Genomic DNA, 22,274 nt, shown 5'->3' with positions numbered 1-22,274 from the left:
GTAATGAGGTAAGAGCCCCATAATCAAGTGTCCTTATATTACATTCTGTCTTGAAAGTGTCTGAAAAGTTGAAAAAATAGCTGAGATTTCGAATTATAATCATTTTGTAGCAAGCTAAATAAATGAATAAAAATTAAAAACCGAACTTTGATATTTCATATATCTTCTATATTTATTTAGCTGATCATCATATCATATTATGATAAAGCAGCACTTTTATTACAAAATTATATTTAACTTTTCAAAGGATGTGACTAAAAAATATAAACCTGCTTAATATCTGAACCTATATCATTTTTATAGCCGTGTAGTTTACAAAACTCGTAATACACATTAAGTCAAAGTGCACTTTTTCAATGCGCAATAAATTACGCATACCACCCGTTCGCCCGCCTACTAGCCTCCTTTGCCTTTTGGCAAATTTAATGAATTAACGCATCTTAATTATACAATATTTAATATTTAATTTGCTTATTTTATTCGGCTTTGTTAATTTCATTAGCCACTATTATATATGTTATAGCACATTTGTAATGAGGTCAGCCGACTGTTGTTTCTTTTTTGTTATTTTTGTAGATCGCAGTCGACGACGGCGCAGGCATCGCTGCCCGCTGTCTGCTGCGCCGCTGCTACGTCTGTCTATCTTGTCTGTCATGTGGAATGAATATCATCACAAATCGAAAAGTGTGGTGGAACAGGTGTGGCTCAATATGGCTTTTGATTGCCATGCTCTGCTCGGTTATTTATTTATTTTAATCAATCATTTAGCTGGGTTAATATGGAAAGAATTTTTGTGGGGCCATAATGCTGGTGATTTTGGGTTAAAGTGGAAATTTTACTTGTATATTTGATTTGGGAGATAATATACAAAGTTTAATGAGTAATTCCATCATTCTGATAACATTTGATTTTGGTTTTAGATTCAGTCGAACAAATATTTAAGCTTAATATAGAAGAATTTACATAGAAGTTTCTATCTTGTCTGGCTGAAAAAATGTATGGATTATTTCATTGAATAATTAAACCTCTAAGGTATATTTAAGTTGATTTCTTGACGTATTTATAAGTTATATGTTCGTTATAGTGATCGCTATTTATATATAAAATGCTATCTGCATAGCAGACAATAATTTTAAGTCTTGATGTATTACTTAAATTGTTTATTTGCCGTAGTCGACTTGACTAGTAATTATTTAAAGAAAATGTTAAATGGGAAATTTTCTTAAATATTTGTTCTCATAAGTTGTAGAATAATAAATAAAACCCATACCTAGCAAGTTCATACCAAAGAAATATAGATGAACTGTGCGTATACGTAATATTTGGCTAATAAAATTAAACCCTCTAATAGGGAACCTGAATTGGCTGTACATTTTAGAGCTACTATAATATCATAACTACTATATAAAAAGTATATCTTTATGATCTTTACAAATCCTTCTCACTTTCTTTATCGGCGTTTACTTTCCCTTTTCAGGATGACTCCTCTCTCCTTCACCCTCACCCCTTATTAAAATTACATAAAAGTGCACTTATTTTGTTCATGCCTCAGTGGCCTGGTCAACGCGTGCTAACTGCTGACTAATCCCCGCCTGGAATTTCAATTGCCATAAGCTGGAAAAATCCGTTGTAAATCTTCTGTTTTTATTTTCGCGCCGTCTGTTGTTGATTTGCTCGATTTTCTGGTACCGATTTGGTTCTTCTTCTTCGTCGGCTTCGGCTTGTTTGTGCAAAAAGGAAAAAAATAATATACAATAACAGAAAAAAAAGAAAAACACACGCGGAGCACAGAGACTGCAATTCATTTAAAACGTCGCCCGCTGCCCCCTTTGGACGACGCCCCTGCCTCTCTGCTGTCGTTGCAGTTGACGAAGCTCGAAACTAGGTCACGAGGCCACAAAAACAATTGCAAGCAGCAAAAAGAGGGGGAGGTTTTCGGCGCGGAGGGGACTGCTTTGCGTCGGGTGTTTTTTTCCTCTCTGCTTAAAATGCAATGCGCGTTTTTTAAGGGGGGAGGGTGTTTGCGGCCCCAAAGCGAGGGTGTGTAGACGCTTTTTTTTTTGTGGGTGGCTTCTGGGTCCTTCAAGCCTCCGCCCGATGCGTAGAAACAAATGAGTTGCATTTGCCTGCAACGGAAAAGAGGTGTGGGTGTTGGTTCTGCCCCAAAGAGGGTGAAATTGCAAAAAGACGGGGGTGTGGCTGCTGGGGGGTCGCTGTGGGACAGGACTCGTTTCTAGTTTGCAATTTGGGTCACCCAAAAGAAACTCGACTAATTGAAAAAATACCATTTTAGCCAAGCATATTCGCGGCAGCAACTTCCTAGTCTTTCGCACTAATTAACTTGAGTAGTTTTAAGTTTAAGAAATAACTTGTTGTTTACTAAGTTTTAACATTTTTTAAAAGTTTAAAAAGCTAGCTAAGATCCGAAAAGAATAAAAACATTTTAAAGTCTTATTTTAGTTACATAATCTGATTTGATGTGAATCTTACTTTAAAAATTAATTTAAAAGGTTAAAATAAAATTAATAGTCAATAAAATTGTACAGGAAAAATTGATAATTTTAAACATTTTAAATAAACATTTTTCTTTGTTTTTAAATTTTTTCAAATTTATTTTAGGTTGGGCAAATAAAAAAACTGTAATTTTGGAAATAATTTGTTGTACTTTATTTCTTATAACCTTTTAATTTTCGTTATTATTTTTAAGATTAACTTAACGTGTATAAAACATATGAAACTACAATATTGCGTATACGCCCAGGTTGTCTTTCTAGTTCAGACTAAAACTCAAACTAATCGAACAATTTAGTCATATGCCGAAGCATTGATTATATAATTATTTATGGTCACTCTAGACAACCCTCCTTCTTTACCACAATAACCATAAATAAAAAATTTAAACAAATAAAAACTTGTTACAAAAAAACTAAACACGATGGCTTTGCCTTTTATCTCCGAATCAAATATTTGTGTTTTGTCTTTTTTTGTACATTATATTTGCATATATTTAAAGTTTTTTGTATTTATTAAAAATGTTTACTGATGGCATGAACATTACTTATGTATATGTATTTAATGTTAATTGTTTGACAGCGGCAAAAAGGAAAATCTGCCCAATTAGGCAGACATGAGTTGTGATTTTTTGTCTTATTATTGTTGTTGAATTCGGACTGCAGCCACCTTGAGCCTTAAGCAACAATAATTAAACAAGCCAACAATTTTACGTTTTTAATTCACATTTGAATAGCTCAGTGTGTGCGTGTGTGTGTGTGTGTGTCTCTGATTTGCTTTTTCTTTATTGCCGCGGTTTTCATAAACTTTGTGGCTGTTTCTCTGCGGTTTTTGGGTTTTTGGCACACCAAAATCGTTGAGATTCCAATGCTGAGCCAGCCGAAAACAGATTTATGAATCGCAAAAATGCTAATATGCATACTTTATAGTGAGCATTATTCACGATTCATTATGGTTTACGAGCGCTGCTTTACTTTTAAAATTACAAAAAAAAATACATATTCATTCCTGTAGTTTATTAAAAGCAAATAAAAACTGTGCCAAATTAAAGATGAAATTCTCTTTCGATAATTGATTTATGTTGCTGTCTTACATTTTAAGGCAGATGTTTCAGAAATGTATTTTCAGATTGCCTAAAAGTAACAACGAAAATAATTTATCTTATATTTAAAAATGTTTGTATTTTGAACATTGATTTAGTAAAAGGGAATTTTTGGTAGTGCTGAGTGTTATTTGGAGATTTTTCAAATCATAAAAGATTTTTTAAAAACGAATTTTAATTTAATTCTATACTGAATAAGTGTTCAAAATTAAATTGTATGTAATAAATGTAGTTCTAAATAGTCTAACACTAACTATGTTTCCTAGTACTAGTATATCCTTGTTTGTACTTTTTATGAATATTTTACATTCCACTAATATCAAAGGCGGTTTCTGCATAAAACTACAATTTCGTAAAACAATTTTCCATAACATTTTTCCAAATCAGAGCGTAAAAATCCGTTTCATCTCGCCAATGCAAATAGTAAACAAATCAATATTTACTTAAAATTCCCGAAAAAGCCAACCGCCAAACCGCGAAAACAGCGGTGATTAAAATGCCAAAACTATTTCTAATGGTGTTTGGAAAAAGAACAGAGACACAAGTTTTTGGCCAAGCAAAATAAAGCGAAAAAACAGAAAATCAAAAATAAGCCATATCAGAGAAGGAAAAAATGAAAAGAAAACCGTATGAAGAAGCTTGGAAATATATAAAATAAAATTTGCTTCGTCTGGCGGCTGTCAAAAAAAAAAAAGCGCCGACGTTGCCGTCTCGGCTGACGTCGCAGCAGCGCTGCCTCGTCGTTAGATATGGTGACCCACTAACCTACTTTTTCTGAAAACGTTGAAGCTTTTTACGTATAAACACACACAGGCACACATTGCACGTATATATTTTTTCTTTGGTGCTTCATTTTTTCTTTTTGATTAAAATTATATAAACAAAGTGGAAATATTCAACAACGCAATCGACACAGAAACAAAAAAAATAAAGAAGAAATAATGAAAATGAAAATGAGACAGAGAGAGGAGTGTGTATTACACGGTTGTGTGTGTGCGTGAGGAACGAGCACAGAGAGCTTTTTGTTAAACGCAAAAACAAAAACCCAAAAAACCACAAACAAGAGATTCCCACACAAAAAAAATAAACACACGCAATAACAATTCCCGCCCCACACGCACCGAAGCTTCCACGCACCACCCCCTCCCAACCACCAAGACTCTCAACCCGAAAAAAAAACAGAAACAAAAAACTATTCAATATTGAACCTAACCCAACAAAAAACGCTGAAAACGCCACAAAAACGAAACAAAAAAAGCTCACGCACATTGTTATTATGCTTCCAGTCCCCCACTCACTCTTTCTCATTCCCCCTCACTCCCTGTATACCCGTCTCTTTTTCTGGCTACTGCTGATATTTTCGGCAGCTTTTTTCAATGCGTAAGGGGCAAGCACAGGCAAACTATAGTAAAATGTACCTTAGTCGAATTTTGTAATACCCTTGAATTTATTTGAATTATAAAGAAAACATAAAATGACGATAAAATAAAAACAATGTATGTAGTTAAGCTAAGAAAAACCCTGGTAAAACTTAAATAAATAATTGAATGCAAAATATATATTTTATTATCTAGATTTCACCGAAAATATCTTTTATCTATTATTTTAATACATAAAAGAAGAAGATAATATCGCTTTTGTGTTAATCTAATAATATTTTTAAATAATCTTGAGATAGTAAGATATATTGTTTATAATAAAATCCAATTTATCTCTTAGTAAGTCAAATATATTCCCATGTCATAGTACCCTCAAAAAGAGTATACCCAAAAAAAAGTTAAAACAATCATCAGTGTGAAGCATTCACGATCGTTTGCGCAATTTTGCTCATTCATCGCACGCACTTTCGATTTTTTTTCGGTTTTTTTGGTTTGTTTTGTATTTTGAAATACATTTTGGTTATATTTCGTTGTTGTTGGCGGACTGACTACGATTTTCCAATCAATTTCATCAATTTACGTTAAGTTTTTACTTTTTCGGTTTCGTTTTTGTCAGGGAAAGTCCCATTGTTTCCAACGCCATATGGTTGGATTTGGCATGGACTGGACGATGTGAATACGGAATGGGTTGAGCTGGCTATGTGACGACCTAATTGGAGAGGTTTTTCAAGGGTTTCATATGCTATAGGATATGCCTTTTTGTACGTTGGGCTAGGTTTTGTTTCTTTTAGATTTTATGATACATCCATTCACAGGTGTATATTTCAGTTTTCATAATCTAATATTATGGAAAGTATTATTTTACATTAAACACTAATTATATGTTCTCTGTTTTCTGCTAGTAAATAATTTTTTAGAAACGTTTCTTAATATCATAGGTAATGGAATATCATAATAAGTGTAAATGGATTATAGCATTTCATAATGATAGTGTAAATTCCAACCCTTTAAAGTCCATCAATATTCACTCTATTTTAAGCTCCTACAATTGTATAGCCTTTGTTTCTATTGAGCACCTATCAATCGACCTAACGATTCACATTCTTTTATTCTGCAAACCGCAAACCATTTGATTGGCACATTATCCTTTTAAACCGTTCCGTGGTTATTCAATCGAAGTGTTATCCCTTTCCCAACGATTCATCTCGTTTATCCCAATACCAATCTCTAGTATTTTCTTTACGATTTCCCTTGCCCCCTTTACCTCCCCCACACACCATCGATAAGTAAGTCCAACCATTGCCAGGAGTTTATTCAGGGATATAGAAACATATGTACTTTTGTGTAAGCATGCACCACCCACTGAGAACCCATGCCGCCAGCCATCAGTACCACGCAGCTATAGCCATGTACTAGATTTGTACATACTTCCATAATATACTATATAAATGTATATATATATATATATATATAAGATAGAGAGAGAAAGAGTAAGAGAGAGGGGCAGAGCAGAGCAGAGAGCACTCGGCTTGAACCGATGACGGCGACGACTCTTGGCTGGTTTGGTAATCAAATCTAGGTGACCTAAATTGCATTGACCCAGTTTTCACAAGGGGGGTGGCGGCGGGTCGGAACTGCCACCCAAAGCCAAATAAGAAAAACAAATGCAACGAAATGTGTCCTTTGAGATCAAGTTGTTGATGCAACACCCCACCACCACAACAAACTTTGTGACTCACAACTTAAACTGAAAAATGTAAAGTTTGGCTTTTGAGTTTTTCTTTTATGATCTTTCATATAAAAAACCTTTACTTAAGCAAGTCATAAAACCAACAGTTGTTTCATTATTAATTTTTCGGTGTGTTTGTGCATTGCAATGTTAATTCAAGTGAAGGACAAATAAGTTGCAAGTTGACAATGGAGCGGAATGACGAATGACAATGCGATGGTGTCAACAGCTTTGGGTTAAAGTTAAACGGTGTCAAAACTAATTAATTTGTTTGCCACCTGAAGGATTTTGTAACTGATGGATTGCCTTGCAAATAAACCAAGAATTTTCATCGAATTCCGCAATTTGTGCATTCATGCTTAGAGTTTGTCTTTGTATCTTGTTGGGCCTTTCAAATTAGTTACAGTTGAGGCTTTAGGAAATATTAGTATTAGTAGTACTTTATTCACTATAAAAATTTTAAAATATAATAATTAACAAGTGGGAAAATATAAATTTTCCTTTCTCATAGATGAACTACAATTGGTAGCCATCAAATTAATCCATTTGCGCAATATTTAAATTGAGTGCCAAAAAATATACAACAAAACATATTTTTAAAAAATAGAAAAAACGAAAAATAAATTGATTTCGAAATCTCACGCACCAGAAGCCCAAAAAAAAAAACACTTGACGCAATTTTTGAGCTGTTAGTGTGTGCGTTGTCCGTACATTTAGACAATAAATACACGCGCCGAGATAGGCCGAAAAATTATGTAAGTTCACGTGAAAAGCAACAACACGAGATACAGAAAAGCAAAAAAATATGCTCGAATAATACACAAAAACCAAAAACAAAAAAAAAAGTTGAAAAGCGGTTTCAATGTCTGTTTTATGTTGTGTTTTTCACAGTTTTCTGTTTGCCTAGCTGCAATTATTATTACAATGTTATATGGCTGCCATGATCTAAATTTCCCAACTAATTATTGCGACAAAATGCCAAACGGTGATAGAGGGGGAGGTGTGCGGTATGCAAAATGCGTATGAGAAATATATTATTTCTTCTTTTTTTCTCACAGTAAAGTTGGAAATTATAGGTATTTATTAAGTGATTTTATATTCTTAAGTTCAAATAATATGATTATATTTAATTTATTCTTTTCTGATAGCAAAGTTCAAAATTTAAGATATTTACTAGGCTTTTTTCAATATTTGTTTATTGAAAAATCTATCTAAAAGTTTTAATTATTATAATTTCAAACTTAACAATAATTTTATGAATATACCAACATATCCTTGAGAAAGAACAGACAATATATATTTAGACTTAATAAACTTTATTTTATTACAAAGTTTATAACTTTGTTTGGACAGAAAAACCGCAAATTAGATTAACCCTTTCTATCTTTAAAGCTGCTTAAATATTTGTCAAAAAGTATACTCCTTATCCATTGTAGACATACAAAAAGTTTTTGTAAAATGTTTAAGTTTTTTAAAGAATATCATTACAGTTAAAATAATAATAAATCAAAAACTAAAACCATTTATAGCAATTATCTTTCTAGAAACTTTGTTAAATTTATATTTTCTTGATAATAAAATTTAAATAATACTATTAATTTGACCGCCACTATAGAAGCTCGTATCAACATAGTTTTTTGTTCATAAAATCTAAATACCTACTCCATCTCGCTCTAGCAAATGGTCTCATTTTCGGTGATGTGTGCGCAGGAGCGAGACAAAAACTTGGCCAAGTGCAGTAGGCCATGCAAATAGTCAAAGTGGGTCAAAAAGTGGCTATCAAAAGTTATAACAACATCAACTATGGCTGCCACTCGAGCCGAAAGCTCTTCGTTCCTTCTTCGGGTTTCTTTTCTTGCGTTTCGTATCAGCAGATAAGCCGAACACCCGAATTGTAAGCAAATTATAAAAATAAATAAAAGCGAATCGCACCACCTCCCCCTCTCCTGCCTCCTCTTCGACACCCAAAAATGTATATTTCTTGTTTATTTAAATATGAGAAGAGTGACAACACAATCAGAAACAGCAACAACAATGAGCATAAGAAACATGGTTACATCACAGCGACATATGGCCGAGGTGTAAATTATTTCATTATTTGCTGTAACAATTTTTATTTTTATATTGGTTTAAAGGTCTGCGGCTTGATTACGAAATCTTGGAGGCGCGATTAAATGTGTCTTGAATTTATGACCCTGATGGGCTATTTATATATTACGTTGTCACGTGTTTCTTTATTTTTAAATATATTTGAAGATTGTGGTTTGGAAAGAAATTTATTTATATTAACCAAAAATGTTTTTATTAATGCAAAAGAACTTATAAAACAAAATAAATTAAAATATACAATCTGAAAAACAAAAATGCATCATACTATTTGACACATCAATTGGATGAGAATATCGTGAAAATATTTTGAATTTTGTATATAGTTATATTTACTGCTATTGCTTACTCTTACATGACTTTCAGTTCTGTAGCAAACCTTCAAGTTACTATGAATATTGTAACAAGCGGTAATCCTCTTACCTGTATATAATTCCCAACATGTACTAACACAATTTAAACACTAATATCGAAGTATTGTTTTTGTCTGTCTGGAAGACTAGAGTGCACTTAAGCTTTTAGACCCTTTGGGATTAACTTACTTTCAAAATTATGATTACTTTAACAGACAGTACTATTATCACTTTAACAGCATTTGATTACTATAATTGCTATCTAAAAAGCAGTAAACAATTTCGTTCTTATTGTAGCTTTTTTCATTTTTATTGACTTTATGGTAATGGTAAATGGTAATCATTACCTAATGGATTATGCAACCAAAGCCAATAATTGTCGATTGGAGGGTTGCAACTGTGACATGGCTTTATTTCACCAACAAATTTGCTCTCTGTGTACTTCCATTCAATGTAACCAAATCCCATTAAGCTCAATTTCTTGTGTATTTACGAATCCGCTTAACTGCCCAAAATTAAAATAACATCTCAAGCGCAATTTAAGCTTGTGATTCGTAGGGAGTTTCCAGGCCCAGATGACGAACTCTTTGGCAATAAGCCTCCCAAAAGCAATTTCGGCATTTGAAAGCGTTTAAGTTTACAACAACAGAAAGATCATAAATAAACATAATTGCTGCATAAATAACTAGATACATTGTCTCATTCGTGAACACCGAATTACCGGAGGGGGTGAAAACCAAAAAAAAAATAAAACAATAAAATAAGCAAAAATGAGCCAAGACCTGCCGCAACAATTTCAAAAAGCAAAGTGCGCAAAAAGTACATAAATAAAAATGCAAATAAAAGTAAATGCAAGGGAGAAGGAAGAGAAGAAGAAGCAGAAAAAGGAAGGGGAGTGTCAACAGAAGGTGCAATGGGCAGTAAAATTGTGTTTCGAGTTAAATAATGAAACAGAAATGCAATTGAAATGTGACAAGTGCGGCGATAAGGTGGAAGTGATAAGAGCAAATTATGCCTCTCTGCCTTCATGTTTTAATGTCATTTCCAGCGAGCTTATCGGCAAAAAGTGCGTTTTGTGTCCCATTTACCTAAACTGCAAAGAGTTGTTCTCATTGCCGATTCTCTTTTCACTTGTTTTTCTTTTCTCAATTTCTGCCGTTTGTATTTTTCTTTTCTTCAATTTTTCCTCTTTTTTCGTTTGAGCTTTGTAGCGAAAAGCTCACATGAGTTTTTTATTTGTTTTAGTTTGCATTGCCCTGCATGCTGTTTTCGAAAAGCTTTGGCAGTTTTTTTTCGGCGCGTGGGTATTTTTTTTTACTTTGTTTATATTTTCTGTATCTGTTTCTGATTCGAAATCTGTATCTTTTCATCTTCGTCTGCTATCTCTTCTGTTTGAGGATCGTTTAAAGTTCCCGTTTTATTTGCTCAATTTTTTTTGCAGTTGGCGCCACTCAACTATGCACGCACACATACTTACGGCCAGAATGCACGCACACTTGTGCAAACTGCAAAAGCTCTCGTGGACCGGCGAAAGCTTCACAATATGCCCTAGTATGCGGGCTCTTTATCTACGCCCGCGAGTGAGTGTGTGTGTGTTTCTGAGGAGGTGTGATAGTGTGTTGGTGAGACAGCCGCCTGCAAAGCAAAATTTAAACATTTTTTTTTCAAGAATAAACTATTTGCGTGTGTAGTTGTGACTGGAAGATTAAAAAAAAAACAGTTCAACTTGGGCGATTTCTGAATGCGCTGCGTGTGTGGTCGGTGAAAGGAAACGAAGAAGGATGGAAAGGAAAAGAAAGGAAAGAAGAAAGAAGAGGAAATACAAAAATGTACTGAAAATAACGAATATAACTTTTGTTTATAATAACTGTCTAGAAAAAGTTTAAAAGATGTTCTATAAAAAAGTATACAGCTTACACAGCTTAAGTTATTCATTTTCATAGAAATTAATTTATGTTGAAGGCCAGAATTTACTTGATTATATTCTTATTTAATTCTTATAATGCGTGGTAGTGATTTTATTTTATTTTATTTAAAAAGTTTAAATCAAAACCAATGATTAAAATGAAATAAATATTTCTAATCTAACAGCGTATTTTGTCAATAAAAGTTTTCATGACTTGCCTAATTGACTTTTTTATTCCCCTCCTTTTTTGCAAATAAATTCACATCTTATCTGTTTTAAACTATATAGCCATATTTAGATAGATATATGTATATTATAATAACTCATCAAACGATTCACTGTAGTTCTATATAATTAGGATCTAGGAAATAATACATTTTTGTGGTATTCCAAACACTTATCTTTCGGCTTTGCTACTTAATCATTAATTAAAATACATATTAAACCAAATTCATTATTAACTCTTGAGCAACAGTCTTATCTGTATCTTTCTAATCTAATTTGCTTCCCTTATTGTATTAATACTCTAAGCACATATATCTCACTTTTATATATTTTCCAAATCTAAATCATATTTTTCTCAGATCACAATCTCCTTGCTTAATCAATTTAAAGCACCGATAGGTCGGCAAATAATTCTATTCAGAATCAATCAAGGCTAAGAACTGTAAATCGCTTCAATTCAGGTTAAGTGTACTCTTTACTTTTTCACCGCATAATTATTTATTGATAGCCAATCAGTGTAGCTGATACATGACGTATGCGTAACACAAAAAGAGCCGACATTACGTATACGCAGCGATAAGCATAGATAAGAGCCGCGCTGTACAAGTACCTCCGCTGTGCTTGTGGTAAATGTAACAGCGCAATTTCAAGAAGAGGGAACACGATAGGAAAGTTCGAATGGAATCGAACGAGTTACGCAGCAAGTAAATATGGCAATAAATAACCGTTTGATTACAATAAAACAAACCAAGTTACATAAGGGTAAAGACAAAATGGGATTGAGCAAGACAAAATGAAGAACATAGGCTAGAAAAATTATTGGTAGAGTTAGAACTAATAAAATTTAATGAAATAAAATGTAGAATAAGGATTAAATTTATTTGAGATGATGAATAACAAAGAATATTTTATATGCTATTGGAAATAATACCATTTTAAAGTTAAGACTTTTGTTTACATCTAAGAATTTTATATAAAATTATGCTATTTATTTTATAACTTTTATTTAATAACAATAACTAATGACATTTCAAACTTTTTGATATAATATAAATATAACAAAAAAAAAGTTTTCAAATTCACAAATTAAACGAAAAGCGGGCAAGCACGCAAAAAACAACAACAATTAAATAAATAAATACAAAGAATATAGAATGCAAGTAGGTCAGGGTGCAAGTGCGAAAGAGATGCCCGAACGGATGAGCAAGAGAGACGGCTAGAAAAAATGAAAATCAGCTTGTGCAGCGCAGTAAGGAAAAATCAATGCGCATTCTCTGTTTGTTTTCTCTCTCACCCTCTCTCTTTGTCTAGCCATCTCCCTTGCTCGAGCTGAGTGCATCATCTCTCGCTGCACAAATCCCACCCATTCCCCACCCCATTTGGCATTGCAAAATTAGTGCGCTGCCAGCGTCGGCAGAATCGCAAACATCGAATGTGGCACAGGGTCAACTGGCGACCCATTAGCACACTTTTCTTAAGGGTAGGGGGCGAGGGGAGTGGCAGTATGACTATATGGCTATATAGCTATAGGAGCCCCAGACGCCCCAGACATTGCGAGAGTGCGCGACTCAATCTCAATGGCATTTTGCCTTTTTTTCCAAGCTAAGGTTAACAACAATAAAATGGTCAACGCGACGCAGTAACAATAACAGCATTAAATAACAAAAAGCACAAAAAAACACACACATTTTCCACATTTGCATCATCAAACAAATGAAAAATGTTGCAGCAACAATGGAAGATAATTTTATGGGCGATTATTCAAGATTAGGGTAATATAATCGTATAAAAAGAATCTATGACAGCCGGGAAATTATGCAGTTATGGGCATATGGGCATTATATTGTTTTATTCTTTGTTAATTTCTGATTAAATTAACTCGAATTTTATAACTTATTAGCTTATTTTAATCATTAATTTTATATTCTATAAGATCTATTCTGTTACATTCCTGATGTCAAGATATAGGATAGAAATTAAGAAAATAATTAAACATATTTATGAAACTAAATATATTGAATATTTATAAAAAAAATAAAAAAAACCAAAGATGAAATGGTTTATGTTGCTCATAATTGGATTTAATAAAAATCATAACCTTAACGATAAATATCATAAATCATTGCATTTTTAACGATTTTAAAAGACAGTAAAATAAATATTTGGCATTATCTTTAACATAAGACTATTTAAAAAATCATTAAAAATCATAAGTAAATCCAATATATATTACAATTTATCGTAGTTTAATGATTCTAGTTATTTGTCTTGAAAAATTTCATTAGATTGCCTCTAACAATACAATTCCCATTTTCCAATGCAATCCCTCGCAAGTTCAATGATCCCATTGAACATATAAACAAAACCTTAATTACTAGCTAAACAATTTCACACAAACCAATAAGCACAGAGGTTTCATTCAAAGAAAAACATTCCTTGGAACTCCAACTAATAACCCAATTACTATGCACTTAGTTAAACAATTTGCAAACAAAACTAAGTGCCCCACCCCGTTGCAACGTCCCCTCTCGATTACCAGTTCTAATTGCTTGCATTATCATTATTATTATTGTTCACAATTATTGTTACAATTGAATGACTTAGTTGGTGTTTTAGTTTATTTCTGTTCTTAAGGGCAAACTAAGCTTGAGCTCAAACTAAACTTGATATTTTTCAATGTTCCATCCTTGATTGCATTTACAAGATTTCTGTTTTCTGATCGCTTGACTAAGTCCTATTGTTTGGGTGGGTTTAGTTTAGTTAGTTAGTTCCAATTACCGATTTGCGGTTTGGCTTGCCAATGGCGTGAGTCGTGAGAAAGAATTAGAATTCAACGCAAGTGTGAATGACCAATGTGGAGGATAGAATGCGAGGGATTTCTAAGCTTGCTTTACATATAATTGCTCGCTAATTGCACTTAATATTATTTCAAAGACCAGACAAATGTCCATTAAGCCCATGTACAAATTAAGGGAATTAACCAGTGAAGTTTAAAATTGGATAGTTAATTTGTATTCGAATTAGTCATTAAATTTGTACTAAAATAAAAATAGATTGGCTTAAATGAACGGCCTTCTTTAGAGAGTTACTAATGTTCATGAGGAATATAAATTTAATTTTTAAAATCATTAAAAAATTAGAATCTTTCTAGTTTATGTCTCTCTAAACCTATTTAATTTAATTTAAACCGATTTCCCCTACCTTAAATGCCTCTTAAGACATCGTAGAAGAATCCAGGTCAATCTATATTTCCACATTCCACCTTTTAAATCTTTAAACTCTTTCCAATGCCAAACATTGAGTAAAGCATTTTTCCACAAATCCTTTTTCAAAGTCAAGCCACCAAACGACCCGAAGGTCGAAGCTTAAATCAGACGTGGCAGACATAATTTGCATATAGAACAACCTTGAACAGCCAAGGATTCTCCGGGGGTGGTGGTGGCATCGTCCTTGGGACACAGCCCGCTAGAACGGCGACAGCCTTCTCTTCAATACAAGGACCTTGAAATGCATTCGACGCTAGAACATATGTACAAGTATATAATCTACATACGAGGTGTGTTCAAAAAGTAAGGTGACTCTTCAAATTTCGCGAATTTCAAATTTTTCGATTATCGAAACCTTTTAGAAGTTATACGAGGTGTGTTCAAAAAGTAAGGTGACTTTTCAAATTTCAAATTTTTCAAATTTTTCGATTATCTTCAGTTTTGGGAACAAGAAAAAGTCACATGGGGCCAAATCCGGTGAATATGGTGGCTGAGGCATTATTGTGGTGTTGTTTTTGGCCAAAAAATCCAAATTCTTTGATCCATATTTTTCGATAGCAAAAAATCGCCGAGCTCGCAAAACAACTTGTAACTTTACGCCTCTCACAACCAAACAAAAGAGGATGTTCCATTGAAACTTGGTACAGATGTTAGGGAAGAGTGTACCAATATAACAAAACAAAAAAATCGATAATCGAAAAATTTGAAATTCGCGAAATTTGAAGAGTCACCTTACTTTTTGAACACACCTCGTATATGCTATATACTGCATACTACATGGTATATGCAGTCAATGTCGTGCCCCAATTTGAGGCTGCTATTTCGTTGTCTTTTTGCGCACTTTTCAAAATGCAACAAGCTGCTAGCTGACTTTGACCCATTTAAATCCTTTGAGGTGAGCATAGACGCACGACAACGACGCCGGCAGAAGCACAAGCACCGACGCCGGTGCGGTGCGGCACGGTGCAATCTGTGTCAATGTCAGCCGGCGTTGCGGGCGGCGGCATCGCCATCGTCGTCGTAGTCGTCGCAGTCGGCAAATAAAACCAACTGAGGCAGAACCGCGCCAGCAACAAAAGCAGGCGCAACAACAACAACAGATGCACACAGAGAAATGTCTTGGTAAGATTTATTTTTGATTTCTAATGAGATAAAAAATTCAACTTAGTTTCAAATATTTTTATTCACTTACTTAACATACAAAGAAACATATAACATGTAAGAAATTTAAGAATGGGGTTAATCGGGTGTGTTGACCAAAAATCGAACTCTAGTTAGGAATAGATCTCTAATTTCAGTCTAAAGAAAAGTTTAAAAAATCTAGAGGTGCTGTTAGACAACGAATAAAAAGTCATCTAAGCGAAGAAAGTAATATTTATATATTATTTTCAAAGCAGTATAAAATCATATTTATTGATTGAAAATATTGGTCGGAGTCGACCAAGAAGGGAGACCCAGAATTTTTATATTAAAATTACAGCTAAAAAACGTGAAAAATATGTTTCAAAAAGGATAATGAAATCCCATTACTAAAGTTGAAATATATATATTAATAGTGCAACTTGAGTTGAGTTATTGAGTTAAGAAATGCATTAAGATTTGTATTAATCCATTTTTAAACGCAAAGTATTTTGACTGATTTATGGGAAATAATCAAAATTTCTAACATTAAAATATTTATTAAAAAAGAAAGATTTTACGAAAACATAAAATCAAAGAACTCTTTTTAAATGTAGATGCAAAGTTGACAGAAAATTGCATTTGAACATTTTTTCTCCCACTGTAGAGAGTGTGCAATAGAGAGCGAAATAGAGGGGGCGAGAACACGCGACTTGGCGCGCCGACAGCGACGCCAACTGCGCTGCGGCTGATGCATACAATGACCTTCAAATTTCTATGCAATTTCGCTTTTTGTTTTTGTCTCGCATCCTTGGGCCCAATCTCCAATATTAGAAAACGCAAGCGAGCGCAACAACGATTCGTTTGCGCTTGACCCAAATTCTAATACCCGCCGAATGACCTTGCTCCATTTTGCCTCTCTTTCTAAGGATGATACATGAAAACAGATGGCGAATTTAAGCTGCACTTTAGGGGTTTCCCCTACGAAGGTCATCAAGTGGGCAAAAATGCATATAAATGCCACCAGGGGGTGGAAGATGAGTTTGCGGTTCTGACATTGTCGAATGTCAATAAAGTTAATTTTTGTAAAAGCCAGTATCATGCCACCAAATGCTGTGCAAAGCAAACAAACAAACAAACAAATGGCTGGCCAAACAAACAGCCTTACATATGTCTGTAATGTTTGATCATTCATCATCGACTTTTGGCAGGGGTCTGTCGCAGTTTGCTCATTTAATTGCTATTCACGCATCGACAAATGTTTCGAGCGAATTTTTATTCATTTGCATTTTCAGATACTCTTTGAAGATCAATGGGAATTTTTGTTGTCAGGAACATTAAGTAGTTTCTAAATCAGTTTACATGGATTTGTATTTATAAATAAAGAATATTAATCATAAGAATATGCTCTATGAAGTAAGAAAACCTAAGGTTTTTAAAAAAATTATACATCTTTCCGAAAAGATTGCTTAATATATGGCTAAGTTTACCGAAGGATATACAAAAAAAGTAGCAACATTCAAAAGAGTAGTAAGCTTAGTAGCTTTTAATGATCAGATCCGTAAACCCATCCAAACTAAATCTTCCCCACGAAAGAGCATTTAAATATCGGTTTGGACAAAAAACAAAAACCCCCGAAAGTAGGTTAGTTGCATTTTTATAGACATTTCAAATGGATTTTTATGGCTGCATCCGACGACGCCAGGCCGAAACAACATGGAGCTAAGTGCGAGGCCAACTGAGCGGAAAAGGGGGGCCTTTGGGGATTTGGGGCGGAGGGGTGTATCCGTGGCATCGAGAGTGCTCCGTGCATATTTAAACTTAGCATTGCACTTGGCACACTAAGATTTAAGACCACCGTCTGGCCGACCGCAGGGGCGGGCTTGCCAGTAATGACACGTTAGTGAAAACTCCAAGGTCGAACTCAATTTAAATTGAAAATTTACAAAAGCAATAAATGCCAGTTGAAATGCGTGATAAAATGATTGCATTTTAATTGGGTTATTTGGGTAGCTGGTACTAAAGAATGCAATGTAGATACTATAAGATATTACCTATTACGCAACACATTAATATCTCTCACTAAATTGTTAAAAAGTCTGTCTGTCATTGTTTTTTATAGATTGCATTCGCTTTTAGTGCTTATGCCACCTTGAATTGTTATTTTGATTTGTTTTCATTTTCTTTATCATTACATTGAATATTTTATTATGATTATTCGACGTGGTTTGTAGTTGTTATTAAACACGTGTATTAGGTTAATGTTTGACCATTTTATAGTTAAAATTGTATACCATTTTCATAGTACATTCTCGTACACTTATAATACGCAATTTCTTGCTAATTTTTGTTCGATCTTGATCGCGTTTTTCAGTTAGTTTTGAGATTAGTTTTTAATTTAACACCATCTCTTTGATTTATATTTTATTCAATCAGTTTGGTTTTCACTTTTTTACAGCAACAACAGAATATTGCCAATCACTTTGCTTTTGAAATTAAAGATTTAAGAGAGAAATTTTATAAATTATAAACAATTTAAAGACTTACCTCCATTATCATCAATTTCCAGACCGAATTCATCCTCGGACATGGATTCATCGTCGCTGCTGAGATTAGAGCCGCTGTGATTGCCACTTTGCATGTGATGTTGGTGCTGATGTTGCTGCTGTTGCGGTGTGGTACTGGCACTGCTATTGTGGTTGCTACTATTAGGTGATGTTGTTTTTGGGACACAGGAACTGGCGGCCAACTCCTCAATACTGTGCAATGAGCTCCTCGTTGGATTGGCAGTGTTAATAATGGATGTTGTTGCTGTTGTTGGCGTTGCAGTGGCAATGGTTGCCGCACCCGATCCCGATCCGGACCCTGTTGTTGTAGTGCTAATGTGACTATCATCCTTACCCACCTGCACCTCAAAATCCAACAATTGAGCGGTGGTGGAGGAGAGGAAATTACTGGTGGAAACGGAAGTCGAGGAATTGACTTCAAGTGGCTTCAATTGATGATATTCCACGGACGGCACAATAATGCCACCACCACCCCCAGTGCCATTGGTGTTGTTTTGGGGATTCTTTTGCAACAGGGCGGGATCAATGCACTCATTGGTAGAGCGGTGGGTGGGAAATAGGATATTGGCAAACGATGGCATTGTCACAGATTCGATGATCACTGAACTGCCGTTTGATGGCCTCACTGCCTTAGCCTCCACATTGTTGTTGTTATTATTATTATTAGTGTTGTTATTGTTATTGTTATTATTATTATTGGTAGTGGTTGTTGTGGCTGCTGACGTAGTGCCCATTAAGGTCATATTGCTATTGCTATGAGGATTAGGACTAGCCGCAAAGAAGCGATCGCAAAGACCGCTTAAGGAAATCCCTCCATCTAGTTGACTGGCATCGATTGCTTGCAACGAACTAAAGTTATCGGAGTTGGCCGATGTTGCTACTGCTGCTGCTGCAACTGTTGCTGCTGCAGATCCTATTGTGGCAGTTGCATCCTTTTGTTGCAATTGCAAGTGCGAGTAAAATGGCAGCATCGGAGAACTGCCAGCGGCCAGCATTTGATCCTTGTGATGGTGTGGCATTAAGAGTTGCTGCTGCTGATGCTGCTGTTGCTGCTGCTGCTGCTGATGCTGCAGATGGTGATGGTTGCTGGTAGCTTCTGTTGCATAGTTGTTGTTGCTGCTTTCCGCCAGCAAAGGTACATTGAAGGTATCCATTTTATGAATATTTTAATTTAACTTTTTGTACGTTTCGTTGTGATGTGTGGGATTGATTTTTGTATTGATTCGTAATGGCAGGTAACGATAGTATAATTATTTTCCGAGTTGCTTTAAAGACCTGAAAAGGATAGAAATTATTGTCAGTTTTAACTATTTAAAAGTACTCTTTATAAAAAAAATGAATTCTTATGATGTAGGTATTTTAAAATAGAACAAGGATTAAAATGTAATGTAGGACAAGGATTTCAGAGGACTAGGTCAATCGAAGGTCAAGTTGAAGGTTGGGTCACAGTGAATGTGGGACAAGGGAAAGCCTAATGGTTTGCCAAAGCAGGCCAAGGTCAACTCTTTATAGGGTAAAAGCTCTGAAAGCTCTTTTTTCAGTATCACTCGATTATCCACAGTCAATTGATTGGTACTTAAATATAGATTATTTAAAGAAAAAAGATATAAAGCTTACAAATTTGTTTATTTATTTAAACCAAAAGTCTTTTCCTCTAAAATTGTTTTATCAACTGTTAGAAAGAAAAGTAGTTTAAAATGGTAATACCCAATTATTATGTATGCTGAATATATATAAATAATACCTAAACCTTCGTGTGATAAAAAAAGGGATTTGGACCCTGAAAAGCTCTACAAGAACTAAACATAGAACGTGGTAAAAAAGAGATTTGGACCCTAAAAAGCTCTACAAGAACTAAACCTAGAACGGGGGTTAACGATTGAAATATAATCTTCATTTATAATTATTAACTTTTTTTAGTAAGCTGGAAAGTTTTCCATCCCTCATAAAAGCAAGTAAAAGAGTTCTGTTGATAAAGCCCACTGAATCATCAAAGTTTTTTTTTTTTGCAAAAGGGGTCTCCCCCAAGTTGCACTTTCTAAGAATTTTCTTTATAAAGGGGAACAATTGTTTTTTAAAAGTCAATATATTAAAGCACTTCTTCTTCTTCTGATGAACATCGTTTAGACTTCTAAAAAATTTGGTGATGCTCATAGAAAAAACTTCTAAAGATATCGTCTATAAACTGCAGTATATTTTTCATTCTCTAAAATGTAAAGGGTTTACACTTCCCCTCTTAAAAATTAAACTTTATTAAGTTGGAAATTACAGAGGTCCCTATTGTAGCTTTTTCACGCAACTTAAATGTAAAGGGTTTTTTACTTCCCCATTTAAAATGATTTTCCAGTTCGTGAAACAGAAAACTAGAAACATTTCCCCGACTCCTTAAACCGTTTTATATCCCCCTTTGGCGAGACTTTAATTAACTTCACTCGACTCCAAGTTCTTCACTTTTCGTTGTCCAATCTCATCAACCCTTGTTTTGCACAGAAGAAAATTCTTTGTTATTTAATGTTTCAAGGGCCTTTATAATGTTAATATTTATATTAATGATACTTTTGAAATTACATGAAAGACTACCTAGAACCAAATAGAAAAAGCTCATTTATTGGACATATGTAAGTTGATTTCATTTGATTATTGATACGATCATCTAAAAAATCGAAAATGTACATATTTAGAATTGAAATTGATCTTATATCAAGATACCTTCGCAAAGTGACATTATTTTTCTCTCTGCACGATCTTTTTTCATTTCAAGATGGTAAATACAATAAAATAAAGCTCTCCCAACTAGACAAAAGGTAAAAAAGGGGGTTTTTGGGGAAAGAGGGGAAGGCGAAAGGAAGTCGAGATGTGGGGAGAATTGAGAATTTACCTTTCATGCAGCTGACGTTGTTGTTTTTCCTTTTGTAGTTTTTTGTTTTGCGCATGCGCCCGGTTTCCATGAATTCCAAGACGAAGATCACGGAAGAAGAAGAGCTGGAAGCTGCCCGTCTCTCTCTTACGACGTCTCCGCCCCACTCTCCTTCTCGCTCTCTTTTTATGTATACAAAAACCAGTTGGAACCGAAAGCAAAAGTTCTATTATTATGTCTTGGTCTTGTTGTTGCTCTTCCTCTCTCGCTGTCCCTGTCTCTCTCTCAGTGTGGGAATTCGCATGTGTGGAGAACGCGAATTTATAATTCGCAAAACAAAGCTTGCGTGTGATTCATTTCGCCGATCGCTGTTGTTCTTGTTGTTGCTGCTATTTCTCCCGATCGCTCTCTCGCTCTCCGAGAGCTTTTTCAGCATATTTCAGAACACTCACACACACGCGACGACGAACGCATTTGGCGATTTATTTATTTTATTTTCTTTTCTTTTTTTATTTATTTATTCCCATGTTATTCTCCTTCTATTCTCTGCTATTTCCTCTTCCCGATTTTTACACACACAAAAACTTCTTGCACAATCGTCGCACGCGCGCAACAAGCGAAAGCTCTGGGAAACAACAACTATAAATTGCAATTCCTACTAAACACATACACACACACACACGCACACACGGTCACACCGCGTACATACACACACATGTACTGGTGTTCCACTGGGCATTCTGTGTTGTTGTTTTTCCGTTTGCCTTTGCTAATTTTGCCTTGTTTTTGCCTTTGCTCCAATTCTATGACACAACGCTATCTTCCCACTTTGTGTTAATTTTTATACAAAATTGCACATTGAAAATTGGGTTTTGGGTAGAAAGACGACGGCGAGGGCGCGGATGAAAGAGGAAGCAAAAACACACTCCCGTTATGGACGCATCGGAAATATTAAATAGGGCATATGTATGCACACACAATTAACGCCAGAGTTCTTCTCTTCCGCTTTTGTTTACTTTCACTATCACTTTCTATCGCTGTCGCTTTCCTTTGGCTATTGTTTATCCGTTGGCTTCACTTTTTCGGGAAAAAGTATTCCGCACGCAAAAATTAGGTCTGTAGGCCAACTCGAACGGGAACACAGTAAAAAGTTG

The 22,274-nt window shown here is 34.6% G+C and overlaps 1 protein-coding gene across 1 annotated transcript in view; it reads right to left on the bottom strand.

Annotated features, from left to right (window-relative positions):
* LOC108108491 (nuclear hormone receptor FTZ-F1) overlaps positions 1-22,270 on the bottom strand; it is a 46,841-nt gene extending 24,571 nt beyond the window's left edge. The window contains exons 1-2 of the mRNA XM_017216545.2: positions 21,142-22,270; positions 18,244-19,538 (exon numbers count right to left, since the gene is read on the bottom strand). Coding sequence (XP_017072034.1) covers positions 18,244-19,417 — 1,174 coding nt within the window. The 5' untranslated portion in view covers positions 19,418-19,538; positions 21,142-22,270. The remainder of the gene's footprint in view (positions 1-18,243; positions 19,539-21,141) is intronic.
* Positions 22,271-22,274: the final 4 nt, after the last annotated feature.

Source organism: Drosophila eugracilis, unplaced genomic scaffold (assembly GCF_018153835.1).
Source record: "Drosophila eugracilis isolate 14026-0451.02 unplaced genomic scaffold, ASM1815383v1 contig_2154, whole genome shotgun sequence".
Taxonomy (NCBI): Eukaryota; Metazoa; Arthropoda; class Insecta; order Diptera; family Drosophilidae; genus Drosophila; species Drosophila eugracilis.
The sequence above is the reverse complement of the archived record's forward strand: the minus strand, read 5'-3'. Positions and strand labels throughout refer to the sequence as shown.